Raw genomic sequence first — 17,284 nt, 5'->3', positions numbered from 1 at the left:
CTTTAGTCTTGGAGAAGATAGGTAGTGAATGATACCTTTTCCATAGCTGTCTTCCTGTCCCATTCAAACTGGTTTTCCGCATCCCATTCCCATTGTTTAAAAAACAATGTTCCTTCATATTGTAACTGGTTTTTGTGTGTGTGAGAAAATGAGCATACATTTTGTCTTCCTGTCTTCACTGTGTTTTTTAAAAATCTGTATTAATCTTTATTGTCTGTTTGGAGACTTTTATGGCACAAAGCAAAAACTTTCAGATAATAACAAAACAGTAAGACTTGGAGTAGATGCAGTAGTTAGTACTGAGCTGAATATTTAAATAGGAGACTAATTATATATCCTCTGGCCCGGTTACAACTCTCTCTTACTACAGAGAAGTTCTAGAATTCTTACTGGAGTAGAGAATCTGTTTTTGAAAGAGATCAAACATTAGGATGTAAGAAGGATATTTTGAAAATATACGTATTTTTAAAAAAAGTAATATTTTTCATATGGTTACATGTCAGATGGGAGGATTGTAAGACTACTTTTTTTTTGTCTAGCCATTTTACAATGCTGATACTTTTCTGTTCCATTTTCCATCTTATTTTTTCCTAAATTTTAAATTGGGATGAAAGAAAGTGTTCATGATTCTGTACAAGTATATCTTCCTCTTTGAGTTTTTTTTTCCTGTCCCCTATTAATATTGTTACCAGCTCTAATAATGAGAGATAGAAATTAAGACAATCCCAGAAATACAAAATATCTCCCAGCACCATACCTAGGAAGGCTCTAAGAACTAGTTTATTCCATGCTCATTGCCCTGCTCCAGGGCAGGAATCTGCTGCTGCTTGTGTACGATTATATCACAACAGCCTATCTCTCCTGTACGGACCAGGTGATTGGCCAAGTGTTAACACATCCCCCTTCTTGCCCAGCTGCTCTCCAGAACAGGATATGAGTTTCCAATGAGATTGTCCTGCAATATTGCTGCCTTTTTGTTGCCCTGCAATAGCTCTGTGTGAGAGAAAAAGAAGGAATTCTACAATCTTCTATACTCTGCCCTAATGCAGAGGCCAAGATAGAATATCGCCATTGATGTGAAACTCTTCTCAAAAGCATCTAAGAGTCCCTCAGAATTACTTTCTTTCGGTAGAGTTCTGCTGCAAAATACACCTTTTTTTGAAGATGCTCCAGAGTTATGTACCCTCCCTGGCTCATGTAGAGTTACAGAAGGAATCTCATCATGTTCCACTCTAGTGAAAAATGAACATTAAGTTCTAAAATGGAGTAATTTAAATTTAGGATGTGCACTCCATGATCTTCCTGTGAGCCTTGCCTTTGCTTGTGACTCTCTGATTCCCATGACCTTGTCTCTCTAAAAAATGTTCCTTCTCAGCAGACCTCAGCACTATTCTTTCCTGCCAGTATCCCAAATACTCCATTTTCTCCAGTTTATTACCACATGATTACTCTGTCCTTTGGTCCATCTGCTAAAATGCTTTGTTGTCACTGGAGAGCAGAACATCATCATGGGAGGCCCAGGGCATTACTTTCTTACTCCAGTCATGCCAGCAAAGGGAACACTAGCTCTGTTTCCTTTGTTAATGAAACCTGGGGAGGGGTTTGAGAACGTCAGGTTTCTCCATATCTGCACCCTCTTTTCTAAATCTTCTCACATTTAGGCAGTGAAATCTTCAAATATGTGTGTGTGTATATCTGTGAGCTATTTTTGCACTGTATGAACATAGAAACTCAAGTCAAATCTGTTGGACTGTCTCAATTCATTGTTAAATGCAGAACTATTTCTTAAAGTCTATTATTTAGTGATCTGATCAACCTAGTGTTGTAGAAATCTTCTCAAATATTTCTATCATTCTGTTTCCAATTTGCCTAATCTGTGATTGATATGAAAGTAGACCCCATGGTAAGAAAGCATTTGCTGATACATTATTTCTTTAGTTATTTATTTTAGTTATTTCAATATCCTAGTTACCTGTAATCCTCAAACTCACCCATTTAATTCCTCCATCTGTTTAGGACAACTCTTCAGATATTTGAGTTGCTCCATATCTTTGAAGCATGATCTTAATCAAATCTCCTCATTATCATTTAATCAAGTACACATGTTCAGTTCTTTAGCAATTTCTTGTATATAATTTCCTTTTCGCCCCTGATATTTTTTTGTTTTGTTTTGTTTTGTTTTGTTTCAGTCTGAATTCTCTCCAGTGGTGAATTTTCTGTGACACCTCTGATCTCACAAGGCATCTCAGGAAAAGCAGTGTCATTATATACCTTTAGAAAATTTCTCTTTCTTGTAACAAAATAAACCCAGCTCATTTGTTGTACAGGTTCTCAGTGGCTGCTCAGGGAATACTGTTGCTCTGTAAACTGCTGCCATATCTGATTTATTATCCAATGAAAATGTGGAGTTCTTGGTATTTACCAGCTATGAAAGACCTTCTGGAAGGTATTTCTCAATTGTGACATTCCAGTTTGCACTTAAATACCTTCTTAAATCTTGCTGAAGTCTTTTGCATTTTCTGTTCTGGTTCAAGTTAGCAATTAATATCTCCCTATTACAACGTAAGTAAACATGCTTTTCCACACCCTTTTTAGGTCCTTATTGAAGATGCTAGAAAGGACAGCAGGGAACTTATTTTCTTGTCTTACAACTAACAATCCTTAATACTCCTCATAGCAGGAGCTGTACAGAAGATAAGCTTGTAACTAAAACAGAAACAATGCAATCCTCTTAAGGTTAAGCATAGACTAAACAATCTCAATATTCTGACTAATGGACAAAGGGTTTACCCTAACATGGCTATTACCCCATGTTTTATACATGCAGAGGAAGATATTTAACTCTTTAGCCTTCAAACCTATTTCAAATTTACTACACTAAATTTTTTAGCTTCCCAGTGGTCCTTGTCCTTCAAATTCTGGATGTAATACTAGGAAATCATATGAATCTGACAGGGAAATGTTAGCCCCTCAGAGTTTTCTTCTTGTTTTTCTTATGTCTTCCTTTCTTACTGTAGTAGTAAATGTGACTGGGGAAAACATTAAGCCTAACAGAAGTGATGCTCTTGTGAATGTGTGCATAAGGTTCTGGTGTTACCATGGAGGTTAACTTGCTATGGAGTTTTGCACAAGCACAGAACCTTTAGGTTCTGCAAATTTGGAAATGGGCTTTTGCTGGGGGGAGGCAGGTTTGTAATAGGAAGATGATTTTGTGGTGCAGGCAGCTGATGGTATGCCAGTGCACACATTGAATGTGGGTAAGAAGTTACAGTTGGCTTCTGGTTAAGTACTGATCTGCCAAATGAAGAGAAAAGTACCTTGGCTGGAGATGGAATCGTCTTTGTGGGCTCAGATATGGTGGTGAACCAGCCAAAAGGCTGCTCTTGCTGCAATGGTTAGCCACATATTCCTGGATTTATATAAAGCCACAGATTTCTTGCATCCACCAGTTACTGTCTTAGAGGCTCTGAAAATACGGAGGGAAGTTGCAGGTGAAAGTACAGTGAGAACTCAAGGAGAGCAGACTCCTCTTCCTCCCAGACCTTCACTCTACTTTGTCTCAGTGACTATTTTCACTGACATACAGAACCCAATAATAAGTAGCTGGTAGTGATAATGGTGATTAGGTGTGTTTCACCATTCTGGGAATGTCTTGTGCTCTTGCAATTTGCCAAATGATTATCTGCTGTAAACCTTCTGTGGATGTATAACAGCATATACTTTACTGGCTAAGATTTAATCCTTAAATACTGCTGTCCTCACTTGGGAGTTTTAGGAAAAATATATGAAATACAGTCATTCTCTCATTCTCCAGTTGCTTCCGAGTGTTCCAGGGGAGCAGGATAATGCTATAAAACAAAAAGACATAGTCAGAAGCAATATATTTATATATACCGTATTTATTGTCTCTGTATGTCATATCATCAGTAATTTTTTGTTTGCAGATTTATTTTATATATATTTTCGTTTTATTTTACAACCAAATGCAATTCTGACCTGGATGATGTTCATTTATGAAACGCATTCCAACGTATTTATTAATTTCCCCCGACCATGAGCACCTGGTATCAAAATTATTTCAGAAGACAGCATGGGGATTCATATTTTTGTTTCATGTTGATTTTGGTATTTGGTCTCTCTGAGCTGGCTGTTGGGAGGTACTGCAGCTGCTGGGGTCACTTTGAGTACACATTTCCCAAACCAAGGCAGAGACCCCACTGGCCCTGGCTGAGAGCAGTGGTGCTTTGAAAGCATCTGCCGGTCACCTACGACCCCGCACCGACTTCGCTTCCTGACTTTCGAGCCCCACAAGCGACCCTGATCCCGAAAGCGGCTGAGCTTTCCCCCGAGCGCTCCCGAGGGTCGGTCCCCGCGGGCTGCGCCGTCTCCGCTGCTCTCCCGCGGGCCGGGAGCGACCTCTCGGCTGATCCCGCCCGGGCTGTGGGAGCGGCCGCGGGGGTCCCGGGGCCGCTGTTCCGCCCGCCCCTCGCAGCCATTGGCCGCGGCCCCCCCGCTCCCCACGGCCCCGCTGCCCGCGCTTATAGCGGCGGGACGGCGCTGCCGCTGGCGCCGGGAGCCGCAGGGATGCGCGCCCCGCCGAGCTGTCCGCGCTGGGCGCTGCTGGCCCTGGCGCTGCTGGCCCTGGCGCTGCCCGCAGAGCTGCTGGAGCTGCTGCCACACGGCGAGGACCGCGGCGATGCCGCGCTGGAGCCCGGGGACGACGTGCATTCGGCGGCGCTGGAGCTGAGCACGGCGCTGCACTTCTACGGCGCGGCCGTCCGCTCCCTCTATGTGAGTGTGGGCCCCCCTTTGGCTGCCGGCGGCTCGGAACCGCTCCTGGGGACTCCTCGGGGAGCTTTGGGTGGGTGCGCGGTGATGCTTGTGGGTTCAGTGTGGGTTCCGTGAGTGCCGGAGTCAGAGGTCGGTCCGAAGAGCTTAATTGCTCCAATCGTGTTCAGTCAGGTATGGGGGCCGTATTAACTCCCTTCTCACACAGTGCTCGGGGCAGACTCTTCGAGGTGCACAGCCTCCGCTGGAAGACAATGAAACAAATAGTAAAGAAAATGCAATCGATTAACCAGAGTGAATGTCATCCCCAGGCGTTTTCTGCACTCATACAGAGTGTGTTCAGCTCAGAAACATCCTCATTGTGGCCTGATTTGTGTGTTTCAGCATGCCAGAATCAAAAAACTGAAAGGAAGAGTCTAATCAGCAGCCTAACATGTCCAAGACTGGCACCTCTAAGCACCCTTAGAAAGCTAAGGGAGCTTTCTGTTCCTTAATGTCTCGCGCACTCTCAGGTGTTCATTGCTTTAAGAGTCTCTTGGGCAGATCAAGTACATATCCATAGTAATCACATGCTTTGAGCTGCAAGCACATCTCAGCCTTGTGTGCGTGTCTCACACCTGGATCTGTGTCCCAGAGTGGTGTGTGCATGTTTATAGCTGATGGAGGGTGTTCAGTGTTTGAAGGTGGGATTGAAAACAGATTGTCTGGAGCAGAGCTACTCAAAAGCAACTTTTTCGTTGCCTCTTTTCCTCTGAGGCCCCATCTAGGCTAGCAATTCAACATGCTGAGTAACATATTTAGAAAGGTTTTGGTAGGCAAGGCACAATGTGTTTAGTGTATTAATCTGGTAAACTAAATCTCACCTCCCTGTCCAGATAAAACAGTGTGGTTTAGTATCACGGATCCAAGATGCAACTCAGTTGATTAACCTACATGGAGACACTTGGGACACTAGAGCTCTATGTGATTGCAGTCATTCAAAATTTGATGTAGTTCCCATGCACAAGTTTGTTTCATGGGTATTCTCTGAAGCACTGAACTTGCTTGTGCTACATGAGTTATATTAGTGCTGGCACTTAAGTTACATTCCTTTTCATTGTCCATACTGGCACCACTTAGATAAATACTAGAATCATATCTGAAATCTAAAACTTTGGGGGATTTGGATTATGCTTATGTGGAAAATGGATGTTGTTCACTGAAGCTGACTGAGATGAAGTATTAAGTGGAGTTCAGACTTCAGTTTGACCCTTAGTTCATTGTCTTGCCTTCTGTACTCTAATTTGGTCACTGATTAGTCAACCCAAGTAAAAAAAAAATACACGTTTAAAAGCACAAACATATTCTTGAAAGATAGTGGGCTATATATTCAGCCACTGAGAAGCAAAGATAACTAGCAGCATGTCAGGTAAGCGACAGAGACGGGACAGAGTTTTCAAAGAGCAGTAAATTGATTAACCAGTCTAGGTTTCTTTAGTTTGTTGATCTTGTTACTTGCCCGACCTTCTAACAGGAACAGTTCTAATTAGTTTTTGCTTGAAAGAATACCCATGTAGAGTGTATTTCCAAATCACTTCCAGGGCTCTGCCAGCATTACTCAGTATTAAGAATGGGCAGTTATAATGAATGGCATTTCAGTATCAGTCTGCAGTCTGCACACTATGCAGAGGCTTTTTCTTGAACTGAATCTGGCACAAGTATTGCAGAACAGAAGCACAGTACAAACTTCATGGGGGTAAGGAGAGAAGTATACCTGTCAAGTAAATGTGCTGAGCAGTTTTAAATGCATTTTCACATTACACATTTTTATTGTATATTTGCGATGAGTACTTATGAAGCTCTACTGTCTTGTTTGGCTGGAGTTGCCAAGGTATTGCTAGTTGGTAGTAAATATTTTCAAGCTAATATAATTAACATTTAGTGCACATAATTTTAAGTAGCAATTTTGTGTGGGTTCTCTTTCTATATTTTTTGACAGTTGAGAAGCTGAGTTGTTTAAGCTAGCTGTATATGTGAATAGAAAGGCAAGGCATCCTGTGAAGTGTTTGTTTAGTACCAACTTGTCATAAAATCCCTGGCAACAAAACCTTTTCTCATAGACAGAAGAGAGCACTTTTAATTCATATAAGCAGAAACAGACTTTTACATATTGTAATCTTCAGTATGGTGCTTCTGTACGTAACATTTATAGCATTGAACTCTATCACTAACCCATACTACTCTATTTGTTTTAATAGCATACTTTCATTGAGGCTTTTTCAGTTTACACTAAAACTCTCTGGGATGGAAAAATGGAAGGATTAGGCATTACCTCCTTTTAGGAAAGAACTCAGAATCCTCTAATGCAAGCTTTGTTCAATTTTTTTAATCCTTACTTTTATTGACTTCTTAAATTAATAGCTTGATTTGAAAAGCTTTGCTGCTTTAAGTTAACTGTCACTTCATTGTAAAAATAAATTCAAATCTTCTAAACTTTTTTTATGCAGAAATATTCAAGCGTGTAAAATGCCTAATCATTGAACAGGAAACAAGTACCTTGTTTGTTATAAACTTTAATTTTTTGTTGTACACACAGAGATACCATTTTTCTTTTAATAGAAGCACTTCCTTACTTTGCATTCCTCTTCTCATTTGGTTTTCAAGGTGGACGTAGAATTGTGTATGTGTGCTATTGCTTCTGCTACAAACCACAAATATATGTTAACTATGTGTGTAATCCAGAAGTTTAACATGCTAAAAATACATCTGTGTTAGTTCCTGTCAATTTAAATAGTGTTATACCCTAAAAGGAAAGATGTACTGTAAAGCTGGTCTTTAGACAACGCCCACCTGAGGCCTCATTTCCCCCCTTTCCCTTTGGACAGGGAATGATGCTTTGATGAAATCCAGTACTTACTCCAAACTACTTCTCTTTATTTTGGGATTCACACTTAAACCTATGTTTGTGACCTTGAAAGAAGTAGGGTGAAGTTAAAGGAGTATTCACTGTCTTAGACATTATAAATGTATTGTTAAATTTGAAAGCTAAAAACATTTTTTTCATCATTGGTGAGTTTCTTTTTTTGCCTTAAGATTGAAACAAACAGCTTGTTTATTTATTTTCATATGATGGCTTGCAAATGTTTTTCTGGGTTACAGAAATGTTCCCTGAACATTTAAAACTGAACTGTTCTACTTAAAAACTTCCTTTAAAAAATGGGGTTTGAATCTCTTTAATAAAATTACTTCTTACATTAAAGTTTTTAATAAATATGAAAGAAATAGCTAGATGCATGTCACTAAGAGATGAAAAGAAGAGGGCCATTTATTCTGGCTTCTGCTTTATTCTGCATTATTAACTAGTCCTGATTGTATTTTCTCTTAATGCTATTTTTATCTCTGCCATAAATGGGGGATCATGAAGCTGCAAAATCTATGCACACCAAATCTGATGAAGGGCATGGAATTTGTTTGCAATACTTCAAACACCTGTCATCTCTCACAAGAGGATTTAGTTGAGAGTAGGGTTGTCTGTGTACAAAAATGTAAGAAGGCAGAAAGAAGAGGAAAACTTTTAACTTGCACTTTATTTATTAATTTAAAGAGGGAGTGCATCTCTTTGCTAAAAGGTCTTAGCAAACAGACTGTAATGTCCTCAATTCTCCATCCTGTCTTCCAGTGGTACAGTATAATTAGGGGGTTTTAATTTTCAGGTCATGTTTTAGCTTTGCTTTGCAGGATTATGAAGCATTTTCTAGTGTATAGATGTTGTAGGAGTTCAGGGAACTTTTCTGGACTAGATTTCTCTTACCTCTCTGACTGCAGTTGTAGGGTGTGTACTGAGGTAACCCATGCTGTCTTTTCAGTTCTTTATTCTTCAGATTCATAGTTCACCCTGGGATCTGTGGCCACTGTCAAGTCATGAATGAGTAGTGTAAAAATTATCACAATATTCAGCTTCTTCTCCTTTGTAACATGATCTGCTTTCCCAAAATGTATGCACAGATTATTTACCGCTTATATACCTTAGATATAGTGTTCATGCATAAAGCCAACTCACCTATTTTTTACATGATAACTTTACATTATTAACTTTCTTAGTATTTTACACTCTAGCTACTAATGAAATATACATCTGCAGAAAATCAATCAGCATATGTAAAGCCACTTTTAAAACAAATTCTGATATACTGTGGGAACTATTTTCTAAGTTTAGCTAATGGTTTGTGATAGGCATTGTCCAGTTATACACCAAGCTGACTGACTACTGGCCTGTGGCAGGGGACATGCTCTGACCCTCTGGATAGCCAAAGAAGAGTTTAAGTATAGGTGTTTTTTGTGTATGGAGGAGTGATTTGTATCATGAGTTCTCATACTACATTTTTTTTCTGATTTACTGTATGTAGCAGCGGTGGTGGTCCAGATTTTAAAGATGTTGCCAAGGTGTAGGCAGCATCCTTAATGGGCTTGCACAGACCATAATTTCTCTGTGAAGAATATGTGTGTCCTCCCACTGGCCTCCTTGTTTGCAAATTTATAGAGTGGAAAAAGGTGAAGAAATATGGGGAGACAATAAGAGTGATCAAAGACAGAGAACAGCTCTTAGACAGGGTAGGCTGGAGGAGAAATTGCATAGTGGGAGAGACTGGGTAGAATTTTTATATGTCCCAATATAAAAATTAGGGTGGTCAAATGAAGTTGGAAGCCAAACTGAAAGCAAACAAAAGTAGGAGAGACCTGAGAATATGGGTTACAAATTTGTGGAGTTCCTTTTTAAGGGATTTTGTGGATGCATCAAGTTTATACGTGTTAAGGGAAGACTCAATAGATATGTGAAAGAGATCCACTGAGGATAAAAAAGTCAAACAGGGAATCCCTTGTGGCGGGTGCAGTTGGAGGCTCACTGGAGAAGTATGTGCATGTCCTCTTGTTTTGCTGAATCTCTAAGCTAGCAGGTACAGCTGGGGACAGGCCACTGGGCTAGGTGGCTTTGCAGTCTGAGTCAGTGGCCATTCTGGCCCATTTCTAGGCATTTGCAAAGATTTTATCATGCTGACAGTATCTTGACTGTGTAAAAAGATCCAGCAACTGTTTATTCTTCTTGGACTCACAAGAATCCCTGTGAGTGAGATAAATCTGTGGGAGATTGCAGTTTTAATTTCATAGCTTATGTGACAGTTCTGGGACCTCTGTCCCCTTTTGAGTCCCCTGTGTATGTGGCAGCAGCTCTAGAGTGAGTGCCTGGCTGCCTCAGGTAGTCAAATGTGTCCTGTTATCAGGCAGTCCAAGACTTGGAGGTGGATTTGTATGTGGCTGAGTCAGTGCTAGACACAGCTGGTGGAAGGTCCTGGCACAAAAAGCTGTGTATGAGCACTTTGGCACTGCCTCAAGGCCTCACACCTGTAGTCTTGCTCACTGCTTTTGTGTATGAGAGCCAGCTCTGGTCTGCCAGTGAAGTTTGGCTGTCACACTTGGACGTGCCTAGCACCTACCTGTATGTATGTATTTATCTCTGTTTCAGTCAGAGGTCGCTGACTGTGACTCTTCATCTCACTGGTGGGTTGAATCTTCCTGAGCCACTATCTACGCATTTGCAGACCAAGAGTTTTAATTATGTATGTAAATTCCTTCCCCACCCCCATACCTCTGCTTCAAGTATTAGACCCGTTTTCCTATCAGACTGTGTCAGGGCACTCAACTGTAAAGGAATTTATAGGGTGGCCTATATCTGCTGTGGAAATTCTATCTCCTAGACTCCATGACCTCTGGTATAAGAGCTGTGCAGTGTGCTCAGTGCTGAGCATGTTAAGAGTGAGCAGTAGCTTGTTGTTGCTAGCCTTGTACAGTAGCAGAGAAGTTCCTAGGAGGGTGGTTGTAGTGAAGTGAAAACTAAAGCAGTCCTGGCCAGGCAAAGAGAAATCTCTATGTCTTCCCAAAAGGCTTTTACCCAGGCTATTACAATATATAAGCATGGAGCAGTTTTTTTTGGGTTGTCTTCTATGTGTGAATTAGCTCTTTGCTCAGAAATTCTATCATCTTCTGAAGCATTGGTGGTTATGTACATCCTTGTGAGAAGAGACAATAGGTGTCTGAAATTCAAATAGCTAAAATCTTTATCCAGGGAAAAAAGGTTGTTCTGTCTGTAAAGCTGACCTCTGATTTTGGGCAACCAAAATTTCAGGACTTCTAACTCGGGATAAAAAACCAAAAGCTTAAAAAACCCACAGTTACTTTTTAAATACAAAACTGATGTTGGATTAAATTTCTTTTGGAATTAAAATTAAAATATTGTTCTGGACACACGTGTGGGAGATAGTTGTATGAATAGTATTTGTGTTATAATTTTCATCTTTTTATTAGGTTACCACTAATGGGATTATTGCAGTGAATGAGCCCTCAAGTGAAGAAAAATACCTTGGTCAATTCCCAGTAAGTTTTGGGGCTATTGCTCCTTTTATGGCCGACCTGGACACAACAGATGGACATGGAAATGTGTATTACAGAGAAGATTCATCCTCAGATGTCTTGCAACTTGCATCAGACTATATCAAAAGAGGTTTTCCTGAGACTGCTTTTGATCCCAGCAGTGTTGTTATTGTTACCTGGAAGCTTGTGGCTCCTTTTCAGGAACCAGGAGAAGATCACGCTTTGGAAGAAAAGGTGAACGTTAATCAGAGCTTTAAGTCATGTTGGACACATGCTCAGCTATAGTATAACACTGTAACCTTTTGCTTTGAAGGCTTGAAGTTTTTTGTGTTTAAATGAATTGTGCAGACCTAAGAATGTATATTATCTTTGAAAAGGCTGTAGCAAACCTCGGAGTTCCCAGAATTTTTGAAATTTATTTTAATAATGTTTTATTAATTTGAAAGATAATGCTTGAAACTACATAGCTGATTTTGTTGTGTTTCCTAATGACTCTTACTTTGAATGTTAAACGTGTTGTGAGAATAACTGAACTAGAATATCCTGAACTCCCTCTGTGCAATGTAATCTTGCTGGCTTGCATTTTTCAGCAGACTCTTAAGTAATTTTGACATCAAGCTATGTAAAATCAGATAACTATATGGACTAGCAGAATCTTAAGCTCATTTTGAACAGATGATATTGCATTCAGAAAAAGCTCATGTTTTATAGCTAGTATTAGATTAAGAAACAGAGGTTATTTTTATTATTATTCACAAATAATTTTCCCCATTTTAAACCATTCATGTATTATCCTGCAAGGATATGTAAGTTTGTACAGCATAATTATCAAAGCTGATGAGAACATTACTGTTACTTAGCACATCTTTTTATGTCAACAACTAATCTCTTTTGCTGAGCTTGGCACAAGCATTGTGTGTACAGTAACAATTCTGCACCCTGGTAGCAATGAACATGATGTCTGAGGTGCTGTCCCAGTGGTTCCTACAGTAGGCAGGAGTGTTCCTGTGGGAAAAGACTTGAGCAACATGAAACTTGAACTTTACTTTAAACATTCTGTTTACAGAATTTTTTATTTAGTCTAGCACATCACTTCTGTTATTTTAAGGAAATGAAATAGCATCCTATAGCAGTACAGAATCTAAAATTATTATGCTTTGGGCAGCTTATCTGACTATTTCCTACAGATTTAATTTACTTTTGATAATGTTTTCTTTTTAATGAGAAATCTGATTTTAATTTTGTGTTTAAAATGAAAAAAAAAATTACTCTGTCTTTCTTGACTATTTTCACATGAGTAAATGTGTATTAATTTTTTTTTTCCACAGAGAAACACATTCCAGGCTGTCTTAGCCTCTTCTGATTCCAGTTCCTATGCTATTTTCCTTTATCCAGAAGATAGCTTGCAGTTCTATAGTACGTACTCCAAGAATGGTGATGAAAATATTCCTGCTATGGTTGGCTTTAGTCAAGCCTCTACAAACTACTACTTTTGGGAAAAGCCAGGATCCTACAATGTCATTGCTAATGATGAAGACAGCATTAGAAACCTGTACAAGTACGCTTTTTTCTTTGTTTAAACTCTTCAACATAACATCAGAACTCCATGGTTTTCTTAACTGTAGTATTAATTTGTGAGAACTAATATGATCCTGTTAGCCATTGCATGACAAATCACAAGATCTGGCTCTGATAAATATCCCTGCCCTTTGGTGTAATTTGGTGTAATTTGTTAAAAGTCCATATTCTCATTGTCACTGGTGGGAACTCCTGTATACATTGTTCTTCTATAAATAGTACCTCTTAGACTTCAACTCCTCATAATCTACCCTAGGCAGGTTGTTTTTTTGAAAGAAGGAGTAAACAAGCAGGAAAAGGTATGAATTAGAAAGTTTTTGTAAGTGGTAGCAAGATCTTTCTGGCCCTAAAATCTTCTGTTCCCACCGCTTTGGAGTCAAGAAAGCTGGAAACAGAGCTCTGGGTGAGGAGAAAAAAAATGTTACCCAAACTGTCAGGGGTGTTCTACAGCTGAATATACTGTACCTGTAGGCAAGTATGTAACATAGATAAGATAATTAGACAGTTTTGTCCTGACACTTTGAAATGAAGGATAACATTGTATATAGGTTATAAATACCATACAACTTGCTTTATTTGGCATGTGCTTCTCTTTGACAGAAGCAGCAATGCTGGGAAGCAGGGCGTCTGGGTGTTCGAGGTTGGTAGCTCATCTGACAGTATTGTGCCTGCTAAAATCAGCAATATTTTGGAGAACATGGAGCCCAATGAAGAAGACGAGGAGATGACTTCTAAGCCCTTTACATCTGACTATGGTTCCACTGAAATAACACAGCAGTACATCACAAGTAGTACAGACATCACTGAAGAGGATCAGCACCTTGTCACATACAGTGTTCCTTGGTTAGCTGCAGGAGACTTTCCGACTTCATACCAAGATGTAACAGGAACACCTTCAACTGAGTCCTTTTACAGTCCTCAAAATTTCCCAACAGCAAAAGCTCCACCTCGGCAGTTTCGCATCCAGCAGTTCCCCCCACAGCCACCTCAAGTCATAGATGTGGAAGAATTTGATGAAACTGGAATAGGTCAGGTCTTTTGTACAGTCTTGCTTCTTCTGACAGGGACAGGCTGAAAAAAAGACTTGTGAAAGAAATTTAATTACAAAAGAAACGTTTCCTTCTCATTAGCTTCATGTCTGAAAAATCTGGATACATGTCATAAGTTTGTGTTAATCATTGAGGTAGTTAATCTGGATATCACCTCAGATGAAGTTCTTGCCAGTCTAGTGAACTAGATCAAGCTCACAGACCTTTCTCAGATATGTTACTGAATACAGGTGATTTAATAAAGATTGGGAATAGAAGCTGTCGTAAAACTTTTTGGCTAGGATTTCATGGCCTCAAGTCTTAGAAGGTTGGAATTAGCAACTCTAAGTTCTAATAAAACATTTCTAGAAAATTCAGAGTAGTGTGACTGACTGCCTACACATTAATTGTTTCTTGAAGCAGGTGTGAGAATTTCTATCTCCATTAAATAACAGGGTAAAATAGTTAGGATTACAGGGGGCATCTAGTTGCTGCATGGTCCTCAGTACTGCACTGATATGTTCTGTTCTAAAGTTGAAAAGTCCCCTTTTTGTGTTAATTTGGAAACAAGGACAAATTAAAATGATTGTGTGTTTAACTTTGACAGGAGTTTTAACTGATTTGTGTTAGTATAGATTGCTGAAGTCGATAGAATGAAACAGTTCTCTAACTAAACAATTAAACAGCTGAAGCCCTGGCATTTCCTACAAAATAGTAGAAATTTATTTGCATATTGCAAGGTTAGCCAATATCAATTGCAATAGTACATTTTCCTTAAAGAGAAAATGAAAGCTGACCAAGTGAGCTCAGAGACACTTTTAAACTAGTCCAGGGCTATGTGAATACCGCGGTAATTACAAGAAATATAAATGTCTGGTCTTATTTTCTACAGTGTTTCGCTACCACACAGATGTCCAACAGACCTGTGCTAACAACCGCCACCAGTGCTCTGTTCATGCTATTTGCAAGGATTATCCCAGCGGGTTTTGTTGCAGCTGTATTGCTGGTTACAAAGGAAATGGCAGACAGTGTGTAGCAGAAGGTAATTGGTTTTAAATTTAGATACATAAGTAACAATTACATATGGCATTCTTGAATGAGGTGACCTGTATTCATTTCCAAAAACGACCTGATAAAAACTTTTTGTAAGACTTACCACTGAGATACAGTGAAAGGCATTTGAATCACTGAGCTCTACTTTTTTTAAATTGTTTTTTGAGTGATGTAAATTATTTTGAGTGGTCAATTATATGCTTTATGGCTTTCTAGTAAAAATAAGCTTCTGTAACTGACATGGTTTAAAAGAAAGCATAACATCCAGTGGTATTTCCTAGAATTAGTCATGAAGTTCCAATGTGTCTGATAAGATAATCTGATACGGTCTTCACTCTAGAAATGGACAGTTCAAAGTGATGAACAAATTAACTTTGATCATTGAACCCAAGAACACTGCTTCTCTTTGACTCTTAAGCTGCTTAACTAAAGGGTGATCTGCCAAATTTTTGCTAAATACCCATTTAAACTTTGTTCCTGTGTAAAATCCATAAAGGAATTTCTTATGTATACACTTGTAATCCTCATAGTGATCTGGCTCAGAGTACAGATGTTTTTAACAACTCAAATAGTTTACTGCAGGACTGTGTTTTATAAACCAGGAAAGAAAAACCTAATACTTAGCTTTCAGTTCATAAAATTGGATTTTCCATAGGGAAAAAAAAAAGGATCTGATGATAATGAAATTTAAACTTCCATGTAAGAAATTATATACAGGAGAAAATTAGCAGTCCAAAATAGCTACTTCTGTACAACACTGACAGTCTTAAAAATGGCCAATGTGTCAGAGCCAAGAAATGTTATAGATTAGAATAGGTCAATTTTTGACCTACTGGTGTTAGTCTCCTAATAGGGAATGAACAAATTTGCATTCGGTGTGTATTGGTATGAAGTGGGATCTTAAGAAGTTTCTGTCTGCCACTTACTCTCAGATATACTGTAACAGTGTTATGAAGTTATCCTTGCAGACAGAATTTTCAGTGAGGATAAAGGGCATCTGTTCAGGCAAATTTGGCCATTTAATCATCCACATAAGACAACACACATGCACAATATCTACATAAGCAAGTGAACACGTGGCAATTTCTTGTCTGAACTCTGAGTATTTGTTTGCCATTTATTTCAACACTAAACACTGAACATTGTGAACACTCTGGATGTGTTCCTTGGAGAGTATGAGAGTACTGTTATTTTGCCCTGATGCTTTGTATTGATTTGCCAGGTTCTCCTCAGAGAGTCAACGGCAAGGTCAGAGGAAGAATCTTTGTAGGAAACAACCCCGTTCCAGTTACATTTGAGAACACTGATCTCCACTCCTATGTTGTGATGAACCAAGGGCGTGCCTACACTGCTATCAGCACAATCCCAGAGACTTTGGGGTATTCTTTACTACCTCTTGCCTCTATTGGAGGTATCATAGGATGGATGTTTGCTGTGGAACAGCAAGGATATAAAAATGGATTCAGCATTACTGGTAACTTCTAAATTAAGATAGTGTTCAAAATTGCTATGCTTTCATCTGTCTTGATAGAAAACAAATGTGTATTTAGAAGCATTATAGGGTGAAAACACACATCTATTCAGAGCTGCAGGTTATTTTTTTGTAATCAAATTTCTCACCATTTTTCTTGTTTATAATATATAGACAATGGACCTCTTAGTTTACTGTCAGTGTACAAGAACTAAGTGTGTTAGAGAGAAGACTGGCTTGGCCAGTTTCTGTTCAAGAAAGAAATTATTAAAAAGATCTGTTGGGAAGGGGTTTGTTACTAGAGTGTACATAGTTATTAAAAAAAGCTTCTCCTACATCTTCAAGAGATTTAACATGTTAATTTCCTGATTGTACCAACAGAGCAAAAGAGAAATGATTATCTGACCTCCTGAGAGTCTGAAACACTTTACAGAAACAGCTGCTGCATGACATGCAAATGACTCTTAGCTAATTTGAGGGAAACCCCTGCTCACAATTCAAGCTTTTCATAAGAGATTAAGGCCAAATCTGGTTGGTTGTGCTGCTGTGAATTCAAGCTGTAGATTCAATATGTTCTAGAAGAACATGTGTTTCTTTTTAAAATTTGATTCTTTACAGACATGTAATATGAGTTTAGTTGAACACAACTTTTTGGTTTGGGATCTTCTTGGATTTGGTATGTTTGAAGCTTGTTCTGGAATTTACAACATACATTTCACTTGGTTTTGATTTGGAAACAGATGTACTGGATTCTGAATTTTTTTTAACTCTCTGTACTCCTAATAGAAATTTTCTCTACAATGTCCTTTTAAATGGTAAGATAAGGCCTACTGCTATTAGCTTAGTCAGAACTTCTTTTTAAATTTAATAAAACCCTGCTGCCTCAGGTTTATTTGTGATTTATCATGTTCAGTGCCTTAAAAATTTGCTTGCAGTATCCAAGTATATTATCAGTATACCT

At 38.9% G+C, this 17,284-nt stretch overlaps 1 protein-coding gene across 1 annotated transcript in view; it reads left to right on the top strand.

Moving 5' to 3' along the window:
- The first annotated feature begins 4,569 nt into the window (after nt 1–4,569).
- NID1 (nidogen 1) overlaps nt 4,570–17,284 on the top strand; it is a 52,086-nt gene continuing 39,371 nt past the window's right edge. The window contains exons 1-6 of the mRNA XM_015622519.2: nt 4,570–4,791; nt 11,128–11,427; nt 12,522–12,751; nt 13,372–13,799; nt 14,692–14,841; nt 16,075–16,326. Of these exons, the coding sequence (XP_015478005.1) occupies nt 4,585–4,791; nt 11,128–11,427; nt 12,522–12,751; nt 13,372–13,799; nt 14,692–14,841; nt 16,075–16,326 (1,567 nt within the window). The 5' untranslated portion in view covers nt 4,570–4,584. The remainder of the gene's footprint in view (nt 4,792–11,127; nt 11,428–12,521; nt 12,752–13,371; nt 13,800–14,691; nt 14,842–16,074; nt 16,327–17,284) is intronic.

The sequence above is a fragment of the Parus major genome, chromosome 3, assembly GCF_001522545.3.
Source record: "Parus major isolate Abel chromosome 3, Parus_major1.1, whole genome shotgun sequence".
Classification (NCBI taxonomy): Eukaryota; Metazoa; Chordata; class Aves; order Passeriformes; family Paridae; genus Parus; species Parus major.
This window is presented reverse-complemented; position numbering and strand designations above follow the sequence as displayed.